The sequence below is a fragment of the Rissa tridactyla genome, chromosome 2 (genome assembly GCF_028500815.1).
Source record: "Rissa tridactyla isolate bRisTri1 chromosome 2, bRisTri1.patW.cur.20221130, whole genome shotgun sequence".
Classification (NCBI taxonomy): domain Eukaryota; kingdom Metazoa; phylum Chordata; class Aves; order Charadriiformes; family Laridae; genus Rissa; species Rissa tridactyla.
The window spans coordinates 127,552,339-127,569,512 of record NC_071467.1 but is presented as its reverse complement, the minus strand read 5'-3'; the positions used below and the strand labels follow the sequence as shown (position 1 = coordinate 127,569,512).

General features: G+C 45.1%; 1 protein-coding gene across 1 annotated transcript; it reads right to left on the bottom strand.

Annotated features, from left to right (window-relative positions):
* Window positions 1-104: 104 nt before the first annotated feature.
* Window positions 105-16,967, bottom strand: PP2D1 (protein phosphatase 2C like domain containing 1). Its single transcript, XM_054191263.1, is given in 5 exon segments — window positions 105-1,359; window positions 4,910-5,934; window positions 14,369-14,383; window positions 14,385-14,517; window positions 16,015-16,967. Coding segments are annotated over 4 exon segments (2,292 nt in total). The 5' UTR covers window positions 14,435-14,517; window positions 16,015-16,967; the 3' UTR covers window positions 105-157.
* Window positions 16,968-17,174: the final 207 nt, after the last annotated feature.

Here is a 17,174-nt window from a genome sequence, read left to right as displayed (position 1 = left end):
TTCAGAAGGTCTTATTGCATTTGCACAGTTCCAGACAAGATGTCTGATTTACTATATGGGTCAGCATTTGAGATGATTACAAGTAAATTCATGACATGGCTAAATATAAGCTTGTACTATATGTACTGTGGCACCCCAGTAATCCTGTGATGAATTTTTAGGTGTTGAGGTAATTGGGTATCTTATCGCATCCATTTAGAAGTACAATCAAAATAGTAATATTATCTCTTGAACCAGCAGCTAATGCAGTCTTTACCAGTTGTTCACTAATGTAGCTTGCTGCGTTGTCGTAGAGTGTCTCAGAGGTGACTCTGCCTCTTCCTGCAGATTGTGGTTTGCAACGGGACGAGTATGTTTTTGTGTCCTCTTCAAACTGCGATGGTGGTTTAGAACCCACTGGTGATACAGTCTTCAGCAGTTCTTGCGCAGCATAACTTGCAAGTTGGTCACGAAATATCTCGGAATCCATTTTTTCTGCCACTGGTGGACCTGAGCCATAATTAGATAGGCATGCTTTTATGTCTTTTGGGGGCTGTTCCACGTCTTCAGACCCTGTTGCCAGTACATTCTTTTGCAGCTGTTTATGGGTGCAGCTTGGACCTGTCGTGCAGGACACGTCACTGTCTGTTTCTTCTTGCACTGCAGTCTGTGGCTGAAAACTGTTACACGGATAAAGATTTCTGTCCTCAAACTGTTTCAGCTCTTCAGAGCCACCTTGTGTGCTAGAATCAGACTGCTTTCTCTCTCTGTTCTGTGAACTTACTTCATCATTACTGAAAAGAGACGGTTCTGGGTCAGCTTGATTTTTGTGGTCATCACTTTCCTTAGGAACTCCCTCTTCACTTTGCAAATGTTTCCTCCGAGAACATTTTGGCTTATTGGAATACAGTCTCTCTATTCCATCTTGCAGATCTTCAATAGCCTTTGAGTCATTTAAGTTGTCTTCAGTGAGGGGCATCAAATGCTGACACTTATATGGAGAAGTTCTGTTTTGTTGAACGCATTCATATCTCTTCAAATAATGAGTGAATGTTTTTAGAGTTAATGCAAGTACTTCATTGTAATCCAAAACCTCCCAAAGCCCATTAGAAGCTAAAATAAGAAACTGACAAGTATCATCAATAGGGACAGATATGGTGTGAGGTACAGGTATCACAGATCTCTTCAGTACCGGATCTCCGTGATGTCCAAGACCCCTTGTAGTTCTCAGGTACCCCTCCACTAATCCATCTGGTTCATTAGCGCTGATGTTTCCACCATTCTGAAGTATGCGTTTTCTCTCGCTTGCATTAGAAGTGCTGTGCTCTTTCGAGAGGCAGTGACTCTTTCCATTTTTACATAAGACTGCATGTGCATTACCTAAAGTTGAAATAAGATAGTATTTTGAATTACAGCATACTGATTCTATTTTTTGTAATATACTGCTGTTATGTTAACAGCCTTTTGCGAAGGACTGGGGAAAAAACCTGAGGTCATAGTTCAATTATCTACTGCCACAGGCAACAATATGTCCATCAATGAGTCTGTTGCTATTTTACTGCAGTTTTCTGTGGGTTTCTTTCCTCCCCTTATTCAGAAGACTATCTCAGAACCTTATTCTTCTGACTGCAACTAAACTCTTGTGAGGAGTCTTAAGTGACGTTTCATTCAGCTTAAAATGCAGTCAGATAGAAATGTTGCACCTTGACTGTTTATTGGGTTTTTTTTAAGCAAGAGTGCTTATTTTTCTCAAATACTTTTTTTTTTATCTCCTAAGAGAGTGTGTGCTTTCAAATTATTATTGCTGAATGAACTCATCAAGGAGTTTCAGGTTCAGACTATTTTTAGCAGTATAAAATTTCTAGTACCTGAAAATAATTTGGACATCATGTAGAATTTACAGTTTACTAACACGATGCCTTAAATCTCTTCCTCAGTTAAGGGACCCAAGGGAGCAAGAGTTCTCACAGTCAGCATGAGAAATCGAGGACTGACTTCTTTCCTTTAGCAAGAATAGGTGCTTTACCTTTCCCTCAACACTTGAAATCTGCTGGGTGAGAATGAAGTGTGTTAGAAATCGCAACACTGCATGTCTTTTTCAAGTCTTTTCAGACTTGAATGCAGAGCGTAAAGGAAAGCAGCTCTGAAACAGTGGTGTATTGTTTGAGGTCCTCTGTGGCTACACTGGGAGAAGACAATTTTTTGCGTTAGGGAGGTGATTGGTCTGCTCCCAAGTGTTGGCATAAGGGCAAAAGTGATGTCTTACAGAAGGAACTTGAGTGGGATGATTGCTTTCCAGACACTGCTGTGTGTTCATTTATATTGTATTTTTAATATCATCTGGCTACACTAGGCCACAGATCCCTGAGAAGTGTTTATAAGTAGGCACTGCTTATACGGTAGTTGTATTTCTTGGGCAGTCAATGTATTTCTTGGCATTGTCTAGTGTAGGAGACAGCTAAGTGTAGTCTGTGTGAAGGCAGATTTCTCTAGAAGGTGATTCAGAATATCAAACGGAAGGACACACTTTTTTTTTTTTATTGATTACAGAATGTAGATGCCTTAAGTTATGCTGTGTGAATTTTTCCTTGTGCTTGCTCCCTCCTCCTTCTTCTGATTTCCATGGAGAGCTAGAAGATTGTCTAGAATTTCCTTTGAACCCTCGGAGCAAGACCACCAGCTGTAAGCCTGACAAAGGGCATAGTATAACCCATGTGGAACAATCTGACTGCAAGAAAGAGTAAAATCTGCTTGGTTTTGGACGCAAGTTTCTTGTCTGCAAGCCAGAGACAGGGCAAGAGAGTCAACAAAAGCTGGCCTATCAATGTGGGACTAAATGAAGAAGACAAAGCTGGCCAGTGCCACCATCTCCTGCTCCACATATCTGACCATCCTCTTCAGTTGCTTACCTGGTGCTGAAGGAACATGTCTATACCTCTGTAAGAACACATTCCTGGGGGGAAAATGAAGCTTGATGTTGTGCAAATCTTTTTTTCTTTGATGTGATACGTTTGGTGGAAAATTAAGTGTATTAGATTAAATAAATGTGTATTTAGAAGTGGTTCAGAAATGTGGACTTTAATCATAAAAGGCTTAAAGTATCTCTGACCAACTTCAAGCCTTAACTCACTAGCAGAGCTTGGCTTTACAGTATCTTTAATTGCAGCCAGCATAAAACCTCAGCTGGGAGGGAAGGATGGAAGCAAGTAACTAGAAAACTTAGGCTGGGTGAATTCTCTACCACATTCTCTTACCTTCATCCTACTTCTCCAGCTTATTGTAATAAAAACGCGTTTCTTCCCCAATAAGGTGAAATCAAATGCAATTACTAGCTCTGGAAACGTGACAACCTTTATGTGAGTTACTGCTGTATTCCATTGAAGGTGTGACTGCATCTCCTGCAAAAATACCTGAGCTAGCGCTAAACTACCAATTTTGATACCAGTAACAGTGAAGTTCTGGTGGCTGCAAAAATGCTTGTTGGAGGTAGAGAAAGTGTGGATACAGCAACAAGCGTTGGGAGAATAGAGGAGAGGAAAGGGAGGGGTTAGACCATGGTTACTTACTTCAATGTCAGTGCATATTCAAGTTGGTTTATAGTGTGCCTCAGACTGGCAGAGGATTATTGTTAACCAAAAACATATATATATATATAGGTGTGTGGTTTGTTTTTTTTTTAATTTGGGATCTGTTTTCCCAAGTGTGGAATATGTTTTGGGTTTGGGGTTGGTTTTGGGGGGTTTTTTTGTTTGGTTGGTTTTTTTTCCGCCTGAAGAAATGAAGTCTCTCAAACGGTTTTCCCTTTTCCTACTGATCTTTGACCCTCTTGATTCGTTTCAGTCAAACTTCATATGAAGAAGTCTTACAAGTTTTGTGAACGCACTCGTCTGAGGAGGATAGAGTGCCCCTGTTGATGGAGAGTTGCAGTGTTAGCACACTCCTTACTGATGCTGGGGCGAGTGAGAGAAAAGCAGTATAGTGCTGGGTATGCGCTTCGAGCAGAGACTGGAAGACACTGAAGAAAATAACTAGCACAAATCCATTTGAAACTATTCGCCCAACAGCTTTTTTTTTTTTTTTAAAATATAATTCTGCTTGTGTTCTTTATGGGAAAACGCGTCTTGCTTGTAATCTTGCAGCTGTCTTACGTATGCAAGAGAACTCAACTGGTAACAAAAATCACCAAGGGGGAAGATCTAATGACTATATGAGTTGCTAAGAACTGCAAGAGCTTTGTCTAGTGTTGCCTGCAGCAGGCCTGGGTGAAAAAGCATTAGGAACGTATCACTGTTCCTGATTGTAATTAATAACCGATTTTCTGCACTAGAAAGGCAAAGCAGGGTTCTCCTTCCTAAGGAAACGGGTCTGAATACATCTTCCATAACAACAGTAAATAACAGCCAATTCTTACTTCAGAAACTAATAATTCAGATGATCCCCAGAGATCTTGCTTCCAGTTTGCTGGTAGCGAAATGTGGTGGCACTTAGTCTCAATGAAACAAATTAATAATATCTTAAGCATGTTTCATTGACACAAGGGATTTATCAGATCTAAATTCAGAAGAGTTATGGTTGTCTGCCCTAAAATCATGACACCTTAAACTTCCTGATTTAAAAAAAAAAAAAAAAAATGTTGTTCTTACAGAGGTGTACTATGTGTTGTGTATTATAGAATGTTTCTTAACTGTGTCTTTTGCATTAGTAAATTTACTGCTGTAACTCAAATATCGTACTGAAGGTACTTACTAGGTAAGCTTAGTACTAATACCATTTGCAAGGGAATTTTTCTCCTTCACATTGTCAAGTTAAAGCAATTGTAGCCTTTTATCTCCCAAATATCTGCTGCCGACAAATCTCTAGATTAGCTTTGTTTTTCTCTTCTTATTGGGGGGAGGAAAAAAAAAAATATCCTGGTGTGGAACGTACGTACCTACGTTAGCAACGTGCAGTACCCCAGCAGCACCTCTGGCCGTGCTGGTTAATGGGCTGCGTGTGGCAGCTTCAGAATGTTTTTTTCCTTCGTCCTCGGTGCCATTTGTCTCTTCACTGGGGATTCTTTCCACCAAACAGGTAACGGCTGAACAGCCACTCCAGCGAACTTTGGAAACCTCATTCCTTCCTAGTCGTAGAAGTCTATCCATTCTCCAAAAGGACTTTGCGTATGCTTTGTGAATCCATTCGTAAGTATTGGTCTTGTCGGTCTTCTCGTTGCCTGGTTTACCAGAGAAAAGCTGCTCTTTTTCCCTGTAATCTGCCCTGATGACTGTGGCAAAAGAATCTAGAACTTGCTGTTCGTCCTTACTCTTCTTGTAGGAGGGATCTGTTTGAGCAAGCTGGTCAAGAAATAGAAGGGGAAGCTCTGCTGCAACTGTTTCTGCAGCTGTCGCACCGTGAGAGCCATCAACTAACCCCAGAAAACATGTGTCTGACCTACTTCCATAGCGGTCGAGCACAATAAATCTGTCTTCCATGTCTGCCTGCCACGTGGAGTTTTTATCTTGGCAAATTGATAATGCTTTTATTAAAGAATTATTTACTTTCTTAAAAGTACTAGGATTGTTAGTGTCAGCAAGATCACAATATGGTGTAGGGGCGTTGTTATCCATAAGGAATTCAAATGAATAATCAATCTTCTGCCTGCATGCCTCAGAATACTTGGGAATCTTGGTCAATTTGGAAATTAGCTTCTGTCTCTGAGCTAAAAGTGTTTTGTTGTCAGTCTTTATTTGTGGGCTATCAAAGCCCAGCAAAATTAGGGCTTTGTGGGTTTTTTTATGATAAAGAAGGCGGTGTGGATGTATTGTTTGTTGACACGCCGAGCAAAAAATTGAAATGTGCTTGGAGTCGCGGTTCTCAGGTGCAATTGTGGCTGCCTCCAGCTCATCTTCCTCATCTCTGGAATGTTCAAAATCAGGTGGGTTTGTTCCGTCTTGTGACATTTCTTCCCATGTCATTCTATAAAGGAGTTGAGTATGTTAAGAGTTTTCATATTTCAATATTTTAATATTAGGTAGCACTACGTTTACCTAAGCCTTGTTCTCGCTCCCTTACAAACTCTGAATTGCATCACTGTGTACTAATGTATACGTGGTCAAGAAACTGCAAACCTCGTGTGAGATTATATAAAAATGGTAACTAATAACTACGTTAAAAATCATCAATACAGCAAATTCAAGAAGTGAAAAGTTTGGAAATACAGAATTCATAACACAATTTAGATTATTCTTGTACCTAATGAGGTCTCAGTTGTTTCCTCCTTGTGATTCAATGCGTAGCCCTGTGCCTTCACACTGTTAGAACTGGAAACATGAAGCAGTTCCTCATCAGCTTTTCTGTCTTTTTTCATCACTTTCCAGACATGGTAGTGGAGTGTAATTCCTACTTTAAAAAAAAAAATAAATAAAAATAGGCATATTCAAGATTAAGATTAAAAAAAAAATCTGCCGATCTTGCATGGGAGATACGAAACAGGGCCAGAAGCATTGGTGTATCTCTTTCATCAAATCTCACTCTCACTGCCACCAGTTTTAGTTATGAGGCCTTCAGGAGACAGCTGGAAAAAAGTTGTATTATTTTATACTATTGTATTTAGGCACACAGAAGATAAATTACACTTATGTGGACAATATTCCATTGTTTTTTCCTTGCTTATGAGAGCTAGATTTTGCAATGTTCATGTTCCTTTAATGTAGGGTGGATTTTGAATACGTCAGTTTCTCAACCCAGAAAATATAATGAAGAACAAAAGTATTATCAAATGGGCCAAGCAGCGTTTGAGCTTTTAGGGAAACAGCCCTGCTCCTTCAGCTGCGAGACTTGCCAGCAGCAGCGGGCGCCCTCTGTGTTCGCCAGCCATCAGGGTGGAAGGAGAAGACAGACACGCTCTGCAACAGAGCTCGCGGAAAAGCAAGGAGGCTGGAAATGGGGAATCAAGGCCAGGTACTGCAAGGACGCGGGGTCTGATCCGCACAAGCCTCTCTGCCTGTTCCCCAACACAAGCAAATCTCTTCCTGCTGTCCCCATGCACCTCCTTTCTCCCACTTCGGCTCCTTGTTCCAGTCTCTCTCTCCTCATTCTTGTTCCTCGATGCTGAGGAACCTCCTGAGTCCTGGGAATCTCCGCACTCCTGCACATAACGTTCTCTTGAATATCTACTTCCACATACCGCTCCTACAGCTAGTGATGGGGATGTGTGCATATACAGACACCTTCAGCCTTTTCCCGGTATTAGCAAAGGGAGCACTGAGAGCTGGGACAAAAAATGAGACTATTCGTGGGTCTGGCACCTGGTGCTACAAACCCAAGGGTCAGAGGTGTAGAGTAAGTCCCAGCGGGGCACTTGCTCTGTCCCTGGCAGAGGCCAGGCGGTGCAGAGGGGGCTGCCTGAATGCAGCACCTGCATGCTGGAATGCCTCGGCAAGCTCATGCTTCTTTATAAATATCACAACTTGCTCTGATTTGGGTAAATCTACAAGAATAACAACAGATGCGCTATTGACGCCATCTCAGCCAAATTTCCAAGCCCTGGCTTAAAACCTGACAATCTTAGAGCGTCTCCATAAAAGAGTTATTAGAATTTCGGTTTCATGCAAGAAAAGCTAAGATATTTTTCAAATCATGTTCTCAGAAACAGACAAACCGTATTGCCTGGAACTTTTTCAAATGGTTCTGCTTCAGGCTTGGAGAACTTCAGTATGAACAGTTAATATCTGTCAGAGCTTTAAGTTGTTGAAAACATGAGGCGACCCTATTGGTAGCAGCACTAATAATCCTGCCTATAATTTGAAATGGTTAAGAAAACATATATAACATACAGAGGAAATATCAATGTTGCTTAGGCGGCAGATGAAATTAGAATAGTCCGAAGGGCTGCTGTGTCCCATAGAGTGCCGTGCAGCTAAGCCTTACAGCTGCTTGCGTAACCTCCTCTCCCCCTGGATCAGCACAGAACACGCACGTACAGACACCGTAACAGCCCAAAATCCTGACAGCATCTTGAGAAGCTCAGCTTGCCAGCCTATACATCATCTGCCTACTAAGTATGAAAACTGTTTATATTTATTAAGCTTATTTATTTAGCATTTAGTATTGATGTGTGTACAGGTGAGAAGTCTCAGCCAAAAATGCATCTGTTACAGGTTTTTATTCTATTCTCTCTTCTGAGATTTCTGACTTTCAGTGACCAATGTTAACCGCTGTTAGTCCACCGCCAGGGCAAGCAGCGATGGTTTAGCAGCGGTACTGTCCCACAGCATCATTACAAGAGTAGCCTTTGGTAATTTCATCCTGCTTCAGCCTCATCCATTTTCTGGGGCTCTCTCTTCAGACTTGATACAGCCACACCTTAAAGTAGCTATTTTGCAACTGTTGTCTCTTCTAGAATTTGATCTGGGAAGTACATTTTCTTCTCTCTCGTTATTTCTGTTCATCACGTCTGAGTTATAAGCATTTCCATGATTTGTTTTTCAAGGCGTGCACTTTTTTTCCTGTAGTGACAGTTTGACAAAATTCCTTCGACTGAGAATTACAGCGGCGTTGAAAGACAAAGCCCCAGCCTCCTCCAGCTCCAATTAGTCTTAATGTCTTAAAGAATCAAATGCCTCTGATCAGCTGGGGTAGACTTTCTTTTTAAAATTTTATAACTGATCTCTTCAGTAGAGGGTGATGGCACTTAAAAAAACCCCTTATGACACCGTAGTATACCTCGTCCTGGCAGAGTTGAGCTTGCTCTCAATCTGTGACTACAGCTCTCAATCCGCTGTAGGAGCGGTTTATGGGAAAGTCCATCCAAGAGGTGAGCACCAGCCTCCCCTAGAAACGCTGCGCCACTTTGGTGGGGCGAGATAAGGAGGCACGTGATTAAAACAGCGGGGAAAGGTGTGCTTGCACGCATCCTTTTTCCTTTATTCTGCGTAGTTTGAACTTGAGACTGGGAGATCACACAAGCCTTTTCACCGCTGTCATCATGATGATGCATTCAGGCGTGAGAAAAATGAGGACTAATATATACAGAAAATCTGGCAAGCTGCTTTTCGACAGCCTTTTAAATATGAACCCCTTTTATGTTTAGTGTATGTAAAAGCCCCTTGGGTTAGAGACAGGAAATTGAAAACTTTCAACAAAATGTTAGTTTGATGTCAGTAATCTTAATTTGTAACAAACATACTTTATAGGTGTTTATATCTCTGTGAGTTTAAGTGCTAACAAATCACAATTTCGGAGCACAAGAACAGTTCCACTTTATTACAATTTATTACAATGTGTAAATAACCAGGATAATATACATAATAATTCATGTATATAATTCAGAACAAGACATGCTGTAACTCTTCCGTTGCAATCATGTTGCTCATAATTATTGAAAGGGCTGCCCTGATGTCAAAATTTTTATAGCATTGCATACACTGCCTATGTTAAAAGCTGAAGACCTTGTGAAAATGGAAGAAAAAGCGAAACATTTCCTTTGTTGATTGCTTATGAAGTAAAAAGATTAGCCTGTATTTCCTTCTCTCCTTGCATTTCCCTCATCAGGAATAAATACGGGCTTGCAAGTTTTTTTGCTGTCAGGTTAAAGGATAACAGTGAGATACCGACAACACAATACATGAAGCTAAAGCACTCTCAGCCTCAGCGAAAGATAAAATTCAGCTTTCTAGCTCACAGCCGTTTCCCTGTGCCTATTTAGGGAGCCAAAACTCAGCGCTGTTTAATGTTCTGAGCTGAAAATAGAAGCAGATTAAAAAAAAAAAAAAAAAAAGGAAGATGTAGAAGAATGAGGAGTGAACCGCAGTTTGGGGTTTTACGTGTTTTCAAGGGCAAAAATCATATTTATTGTTTGTGTCACTACAGAGAACCTCTTGATGGGTGCTCGGTCCTGCTCGTAGGAAGGGCAGGAGGGGGGCTGCTTCACCTCCGCCGGCCGCTGCCCTGTCTGAGAGGGGCAGAGCCCACGGCTGCAGGCCGGGGACGCGCACGGCAGAGGATGCCATCATCCCAGTAAACCTCGTATTTCTGGCAGCCCTCTCCAGCTGCGGCACTTGGAGCTGCTTGCCGTTCATAGAGCGAGGCGAGGTTATTTTCTCTTTCTGCAGTTCACTGCGACAGTCTCATTTTTTTAATTAGCGAAGGTGTCACTAATCGAGCTTCGAGGACGCAGCATTTGATTCGTACCCAAACGGAAGAGTCCCGCGCGCAGTCATCCCCCTCTGACGCATGTCGTTCCTATCTCCACCCAGAACCTGCTTCTTCCTTGCTTACCTTCGTCATACTCAGCACTTGACTTACACAATCTCTAGTCCTGAACTCCTTCCTCTGTGATAGTTGTTATTTTATCGTTATTTATTACTATTTGCTACGTACTTGTGGTCTTAGAGAAACGGTGACTATTATTGATGCTGAAAGCAGCACGGGGAAGATGCCTGCCTGCCTGCCTGCGGGTGATGGGGGGAGGCAGAGAAGGGCTGTGTCATGTAAAATGGAGGTCACAGTCTCGTCAGGCTGTTACCAGCTAATACGTATAAACAGGCCTCACCGCTGCGAATTCTTGCTGAATGAGCACCGGCTCCCTTGCCTGTCTCTTCTCCTTCCCTGCTTTACTTCTTGCTACGCCTTTCCTCTGCTCATGCCTCAGCCAGTGCTTTCCTCTCCATCCCCTCTTCCCCACGTCCCTGTGATGCCCCGATATGGCTCCCGTTGCCTCCGTGCCTTCAGCCCTGCTCCTCTCCTCCCGGCTGATTTCCTTTCCCTCCCCCTGTCACACGGTTCGGTAGTGGCACCTCCCCTGGAAATTTGTTTGTGAATGCATCACACCCGCACACAGAAACTATGACGGGGACTCTCGGCATAGCCAGGACTGGCACCTGCCCAGGAGCCACCACGGGTGGCCAGGGGGGCTGTCGCAGTGCCCTGTGGCACAGCCCCAGCCAGGGCGCGGGCAAGCACCGTCACCTGAGCAGGGGCTGCCTGCCAGGCCCCAGTTTTACATGGTCACCTTTAGCCAAAGCAGCAAAGAGCTAGTATCTTATGTAAAAACCCTTATGCAGCCTTAACGTCACAACTCAAACTTAAAAACCCTTAAACTCTCATAAGACCTCTGAAAAACTCTCCACCTGAAAAGCCAAACTCATTTGCTAACCCAGCGGCCATGCCCCGCACCTCCCACCAGTTTTAGCGCGGCTGGCCCTCTCGTTCTCCAAAACAGTCTGCAGAGAAAATGATGCAGAAGGAACAGGACATCTTCTCCCAAGTGAGTCAGCTCAGGTGTGCGTAGTAGCCTAATTACTGTATCCCCAGAAGCCATGATGCAGCTTCAGGAAAGTCTTGTTATGAAAGGTGTGGGAAGAGATAAAGATGAACCTGGTGAGTCACAGGAGCATCCCGGGGGCAGAGCCTGCCTTCAGGACTTGGGAACACTCCCACCTCTAGATGTGATAATAGGTAAGAAAGAGGGAAGTGATTAATAATTAAAATAATTATGGAATAAATTAAGATAATTGGTCTCCTGATTTATCTTCCTAAGTGTTGTCCAAAACTGGAATCTTGGGATTCCAGGCCCACCGGTTTTGTGTCATCCTACGAAGAGGAAACATTCCCCATCGTTAGGTCTTCTTGGGTGAGAATTATAATTTGTGACACCGTCTGCTTGGGCAGAGGTGCAGCTCCTCAGCTGGGGCAAAGCATCAAACCGGGAAACAGGAGTAGCAAAAAAAATGGCAAAACCAGGTCTTCCCACACACCAGGTGTTTTCTACCTGATCCTGGTAGCTGGGTCTGTCTTGCTGGGGTGGAAATGGCAGCTTGTAGCCCACCGAGTGCCTGCGTGGGGCAGAGCAAGGGGATGCAGAGAGGCTGTGAAGCATCGAGAGGGAACAGCGAGCCTGCGGGGCTCAGCGTGGCGGGGGAGGCACAGTGGACGCGTGAGGTTTTGGCGATCCACAAGGAGAAAGCTGTGGCAGAAGGTGGAAGATGGGTGAAAATAGGGTAACTGTGCCACCTGCACTCTCCTCCCAGCGACACACTGCCTCCCCCACCCCACAAACCCACATCTGGGGTTACTGCTTGTATTCCCGGGCTTCATGGTCGCGTGTGCTTAGGCCAGTGTAAATTCGTTTTACAGAAGTAAAAGGGACTTTCCATGTGGAGTTTTATTATCTAAATCAGTGTCACACCAAGGGTGCTGGTCGGCAGCTACTTGAGTGCAGGCAGCAGAAAGGAGGCCCCCTCCCTCCCAGTCGCCTGGGGGGCTGTCAAGCTGCCAGCACCGACCCCCCTGCCCTACGTGGGGCCGGGGTGGTCAGCAAAACTGTCAAAGCACAGGCAGGCAAAGCACACGTGGCGTCCCAGAGAATCGCGGGGACCTCTGCCACATAGTAAGTAGGAGGAAGAAGACAAAAAGATGTTAGAGAAAGGAATAAACAAACAAAAAAAAAATGCGGGGAGGCAGAAGAAAGAGAAGGTAAGGGAAAAATAGAGAGTACATCCCACGTTTGCGCGAAGCAATCTACAGCTCTCACTACCACGAAATAACACAGTGTAAGCTTACGTAGTGACTGCGGATGGCTAAATAACTTTAACAAGCAGCTTCTGAACTTGGCACGCACAGCACGCATTGTACTGGCAAAGGCAGTGAATGTCCTGTGCTGCGGGAACCCAGCCCTTAGTTTTCTCGCTTGGCTTGTGTTAAATCAAAACCCTGACTGCTGTCAAGAAGAGCGTCCTCTGGGTAAGAAGTGAATAAAAACTGCTAAGTGCTCCATCACTAACAAGAAGTTTGTGTTACTGAAACAGGCACGAGCGTTGCAGTGACTTTTTCTCCTTTTTTATTTTCCCCGCATTTTTTTCCTTTAAAGACGGGGTAATTGGGGTGCGAGGTTCCCTATAACAGACAAAGGCCTAGTGGGAAGGCCATCTGCATTATTAAAGTCACATGTAAGCACCATGGGAAGCTGACAAGATGCTAGAGACAGCATAATGAACAAAACTTTTGTACTGTTAATACTTCCAGTGATTCATAAAATATTGATAGCAGCCCTGAATGCACAGTGGCCAAGAGGGAGGCCACTTCACCCACAAGGAATGCGCTAATGAAAGGACACAATAGGATTTTATACCCGGAGAAATTTCCCGGAGGGGCAAGAGCTCCGCTTTTTACATTTGCATTGAATGGCAAGAATAAAAACAGGTGGGAGAGCAGGAAGAAAGTCCCATCTTGAACAAAAGGAGAGGGAGAGCGGGCTGGGTTGGGCACACTCGCTCCGGCTAGGCTGGGAGACGGGGATGAGGGGTAGCGGTGGGCTCCCAGGGCTCGGCCACAGGCTGGGAGGTCCCTCTCAGAGAGGCAGCGTTCAGCATGAGGCTGGTATTAGTTGAGTCATTCTTTAACTTCTGCCACCGAGATAGGCCCCAAGCGACACGTGGGTAGTAAGCAGGGACCAGGCACACCCTAAACTGCGTTTTGATTTCCCCTTTTGTCATTCTGGCATCAAGAGTGCAACCGCCTCCCTTGCTGGAATAACGTTTAAGCCTGTCGGGTGTTCGCAGTGAACTTCGGGCGAGAGCGACAAAGGCGAGGCGCGGATCTCCCAGGAGCACAGACTCCGAGCAGGCACCACCAGCAGCCTGAGAGGGACCTGGGAATCACAGGAGCTGGCGCTGGTGGCTCATCCATCTCCCGGCTGGCTTAATTCGGTGCAGATGAGTAGCCTTCCCGAAGCCGTCCGGCTGCTCACCCGAGTTTGGGAGCTGCAGAGAGCAGGCAGGCAGCCCGGCTCCCTCGGCTCCCACCAGCGTGGCCAAACACGGGCCTTGGAGTCGGTTCGGCTTGTGCAAACCCATCGATGTGCCCCCAAGGACAGGAACTGAAAAACGCGGCGAGGGTTTTTTTCAGGCAACGCTTTGAGGTTGAAGCTAATTTAATATCCTCATAGTGCATGTTTAATGATGAGAAATAAGCACCGGTGTGATTCTGTTGTGCTCAAATGGAGTTATGCATGCATTACAATTAGAAAATTAACATGTACTTGCTTGTAAATTCAGTCAACAGAAAAAGCCAGCTCGGAGATATGAAATTGAGAATGACATGTGTACACTCATATGTCAAAGCAAAATTTTTTTTTTCCTAATGTAGCGTAATCTCTCATGGCCAAATTACATTCACTGAAGCCACCACAAGTCAACACAGCCCAAGTTATAGCCCCATGTTTCCAGTCAGCAAATGACGTTTTCATTCCTTATTCTTGCCAAAATTGTGAATGTATTATTTTACCTGTCACTGGAACAGTTAAGACAAAGTCAAGCTTTTTTCTTTTTGTTTTAAACAATATATTTGCACAAAGTTAGAATGTAAGCAATGATTTAAGTCAGGCTTAAAGTTAAAAAAGAGAAAGATTTACCTATTTGCAGTTAGAGTGATTTCTTTCCAAGCTGCTCCTCTGCAGTAGCAGGCAGTAGTTCTGCATGTGTAGTGAAATTAGTGTTTATAAATGTTACTATAGTAACTGTATCCGTAGCCACAGGCTGGTAGACTTGCTGTTCTGGTTATCTAGTGAGTAGCAAGGTAAAAAGAGGAAAAAAAAAAAGAGTCATAGTATCGTAAGGCAGCCGTGCTTTTGAGGATTCAAGAAGGAACTGCAGTAAAAGTGTATTTTGCCTTTATACAAACCAGTGCCTTACTGTATGCATACAGCAGGTTTTTTTTTCCGTTAGACCCTCATAAGCACACCATGAAATGTAAACAAATATGCGGGCATTTAACCAAAGTCAGTATCTGCTTCATAACAACTTTCATCTTTGATGTTACTTTAATGGAAGTAAAAACTTTTCAGGCTTTTAAGGACCTTGAAGAATAAGGTGAAGGAATAAGGTTGTTTTCCTCGGCTGTGATCCTGTGAACACTCGCCTGTGCAGCTTCGGACATAAACGCACGCTGAGCGGCCTTAATAAATATCAGTGGAGTTACCCACCCGCGTGAAAATAGTAAACGTATTTTCAGAATTGAAACTCGTAATTCATTTATATGGGGGTGTGCAAACTTCACGCTGGGTTAAATGTCATTAGCTTACCACTTAAAGGAGAAGTTGGTGGTCTGGGAAAAAAAAAAAAAAAAAAGAGAGAAAAAAGAAAAAAAACCAAAACATATCGGGGGGATGTAAAAGCTATAGCAGCTCCCAGCAAAACTAGGAGCCTATGTTCAGGCATGGACATTAAGGGGTCCGTAAGAGCCGGTGTGTTGGTCCAGCTGCGCTCTGCGCTTGTAGCATTCGCTACCGAGGAAGAGAAGTGGGAAAGCTGAAAGTGAAACTAAGCAATGACACTTTCATTTTCAAGTCCGAGGGGAGAGAAGCAGAAACCTAACCGGCATTAAAAAAAAAAAAAAAAAAAAAAAGGCAAGTAAAGAAAGAGGTTCTTAGGTGGCTGTTACCAAACAGCGGCTATTTGTTATTTTAAAACACCGCTCATACACTTATAATAAAAAATAATAAAAGCTCATTCTCTCCTAAATTTAAGAGAAACGGCGTTTTTTATTTTTTTTTTTATTATTATTATTATTATTTCCCCTCCCCCCCCCCCTTTAATTTGCTGCAAAGCTTGGGGCAGCCATCGCGCCGAGAGCGGCGGCTCCTCCACCTTAACCAGCCCGTCTTTAAAGCACCGGGGATGGCAGCAGCCATCTTAACGGGTCGCTGTCACAGCTGCTGGGAAGCCCTAAGCCACCCCCGGCCACCGCCGCGGGCTCCCCGGGGCCGGGGTCCCCCGGCCCCGGGGAGCCCGCGGCGGTGGCCGGGGTGCAGGTCCCGACCCCTTCCCCAGCCCCCCTTTTTTCACGAAAACGATAACAACGTTTTATTCCATTTTTTCCCCCTTCCCCATCACTTAATTGTAAACGCCAACCCGCCGCAGAACCTTTATGGTTAAAAATATTCCCAGCAGAGGGAATTCCCAGGGGGGAGGGAAGAGGGAGGCCACAGGGGAAAGTGTTTTTTTCTCACTCCTCTCCCCCCCATCCCCCCCCCCCCCAAAAAAAACCCCTACTCCTAACTTTGCAGAAGTCTTGGAGTCGTCTTCGCTCGCCCCGTGAGAGGCCCTGTGTGTCTTGCGGGCACTGAGGGATTCCCTTCCAAACTAATATTGCCGCCCCAGGTTTACACATCAAAGAGCCCCAGCTCCCACGCAAAAAAACAAACAAAAAAAACCCAACAAACAAACAAAAAAACCCCCCAAAAAACCCAAACCACAAAAAAAACACGCCTCAGCCTCATATCCCAACCTTTTAAACCCTGGTGCCGTACTATAGAATTGCCATTTGTGGTTTCCTTACAGCTCAACCGCGTTTTTTACATACGTGCAGCAGAGCGTAAACCGCCTCAAAACCGAAGCACTTGCTCCTGCGCACAGCGCGCACTTTCTGTGGCGGGACCATTTATTTAATTTTAGCTTTCCATTAAACGGTAATCCCTGTAAGGCCTGAAGTTGACCTGCTGTCAACATTGTTCCCGTACCAAAAAAAAAAACCCAAAACCCCCAAAACCAACCAAAAAACCCCAACCAAACCCCAAAATAAACACAACACAAAACAAAAAAAATAAAAACCCCAAACAAGTCCCAAAACCATGACACAAGGAACTGAGCAGAGAGTCTTTGAATTCTCCTGGTATTTAAAACTGGTTGAAATTGGCTGAAATAGAAATTATCTGTGGGGGAAAAACCCAAACGAATCGTTTAAAAGCGGCTGAAAAGTGCATAACGTGGAAACGCAACGGTTAAGTCAAGACAAAGTAGTGCCACTACGAAGGGGATCGGTGCCCGTGGCCCCACCGCGGCCTCGCCGGGGCTCGGGGGCGCGGACCGCGCAACCCAGGCGACACCCCCTCCTTCTGGGGCAACTTTCCCCGCAGCCTCCCGGGATGGCTCCGTAGCGGCTTCCCGCACGCAGCGGGCGGTGCCGCCCCCCCCCCCTCGGCTTTCCGCGGGGGCGCAGGGCACCGCCCGCCCCCGCGCAGGGACGCGGGCGCGCGCCCCCCGCGGTGCGCAGCGGCGGGAGGCGGGGAGCCTCCCCCCCCCCCCCGGCACCTCCGCCCGGCGGGGCAGGAGCCGCCCGCGGAGCGGCGGGTCCCTCCTCCCGCCCCCCCCGGGGAGCAGCCGGCGGCGGCGCGGCGGCGAAGGGGAGGGTCTAGGGCCGGGCGCACCGCACCGCACCGC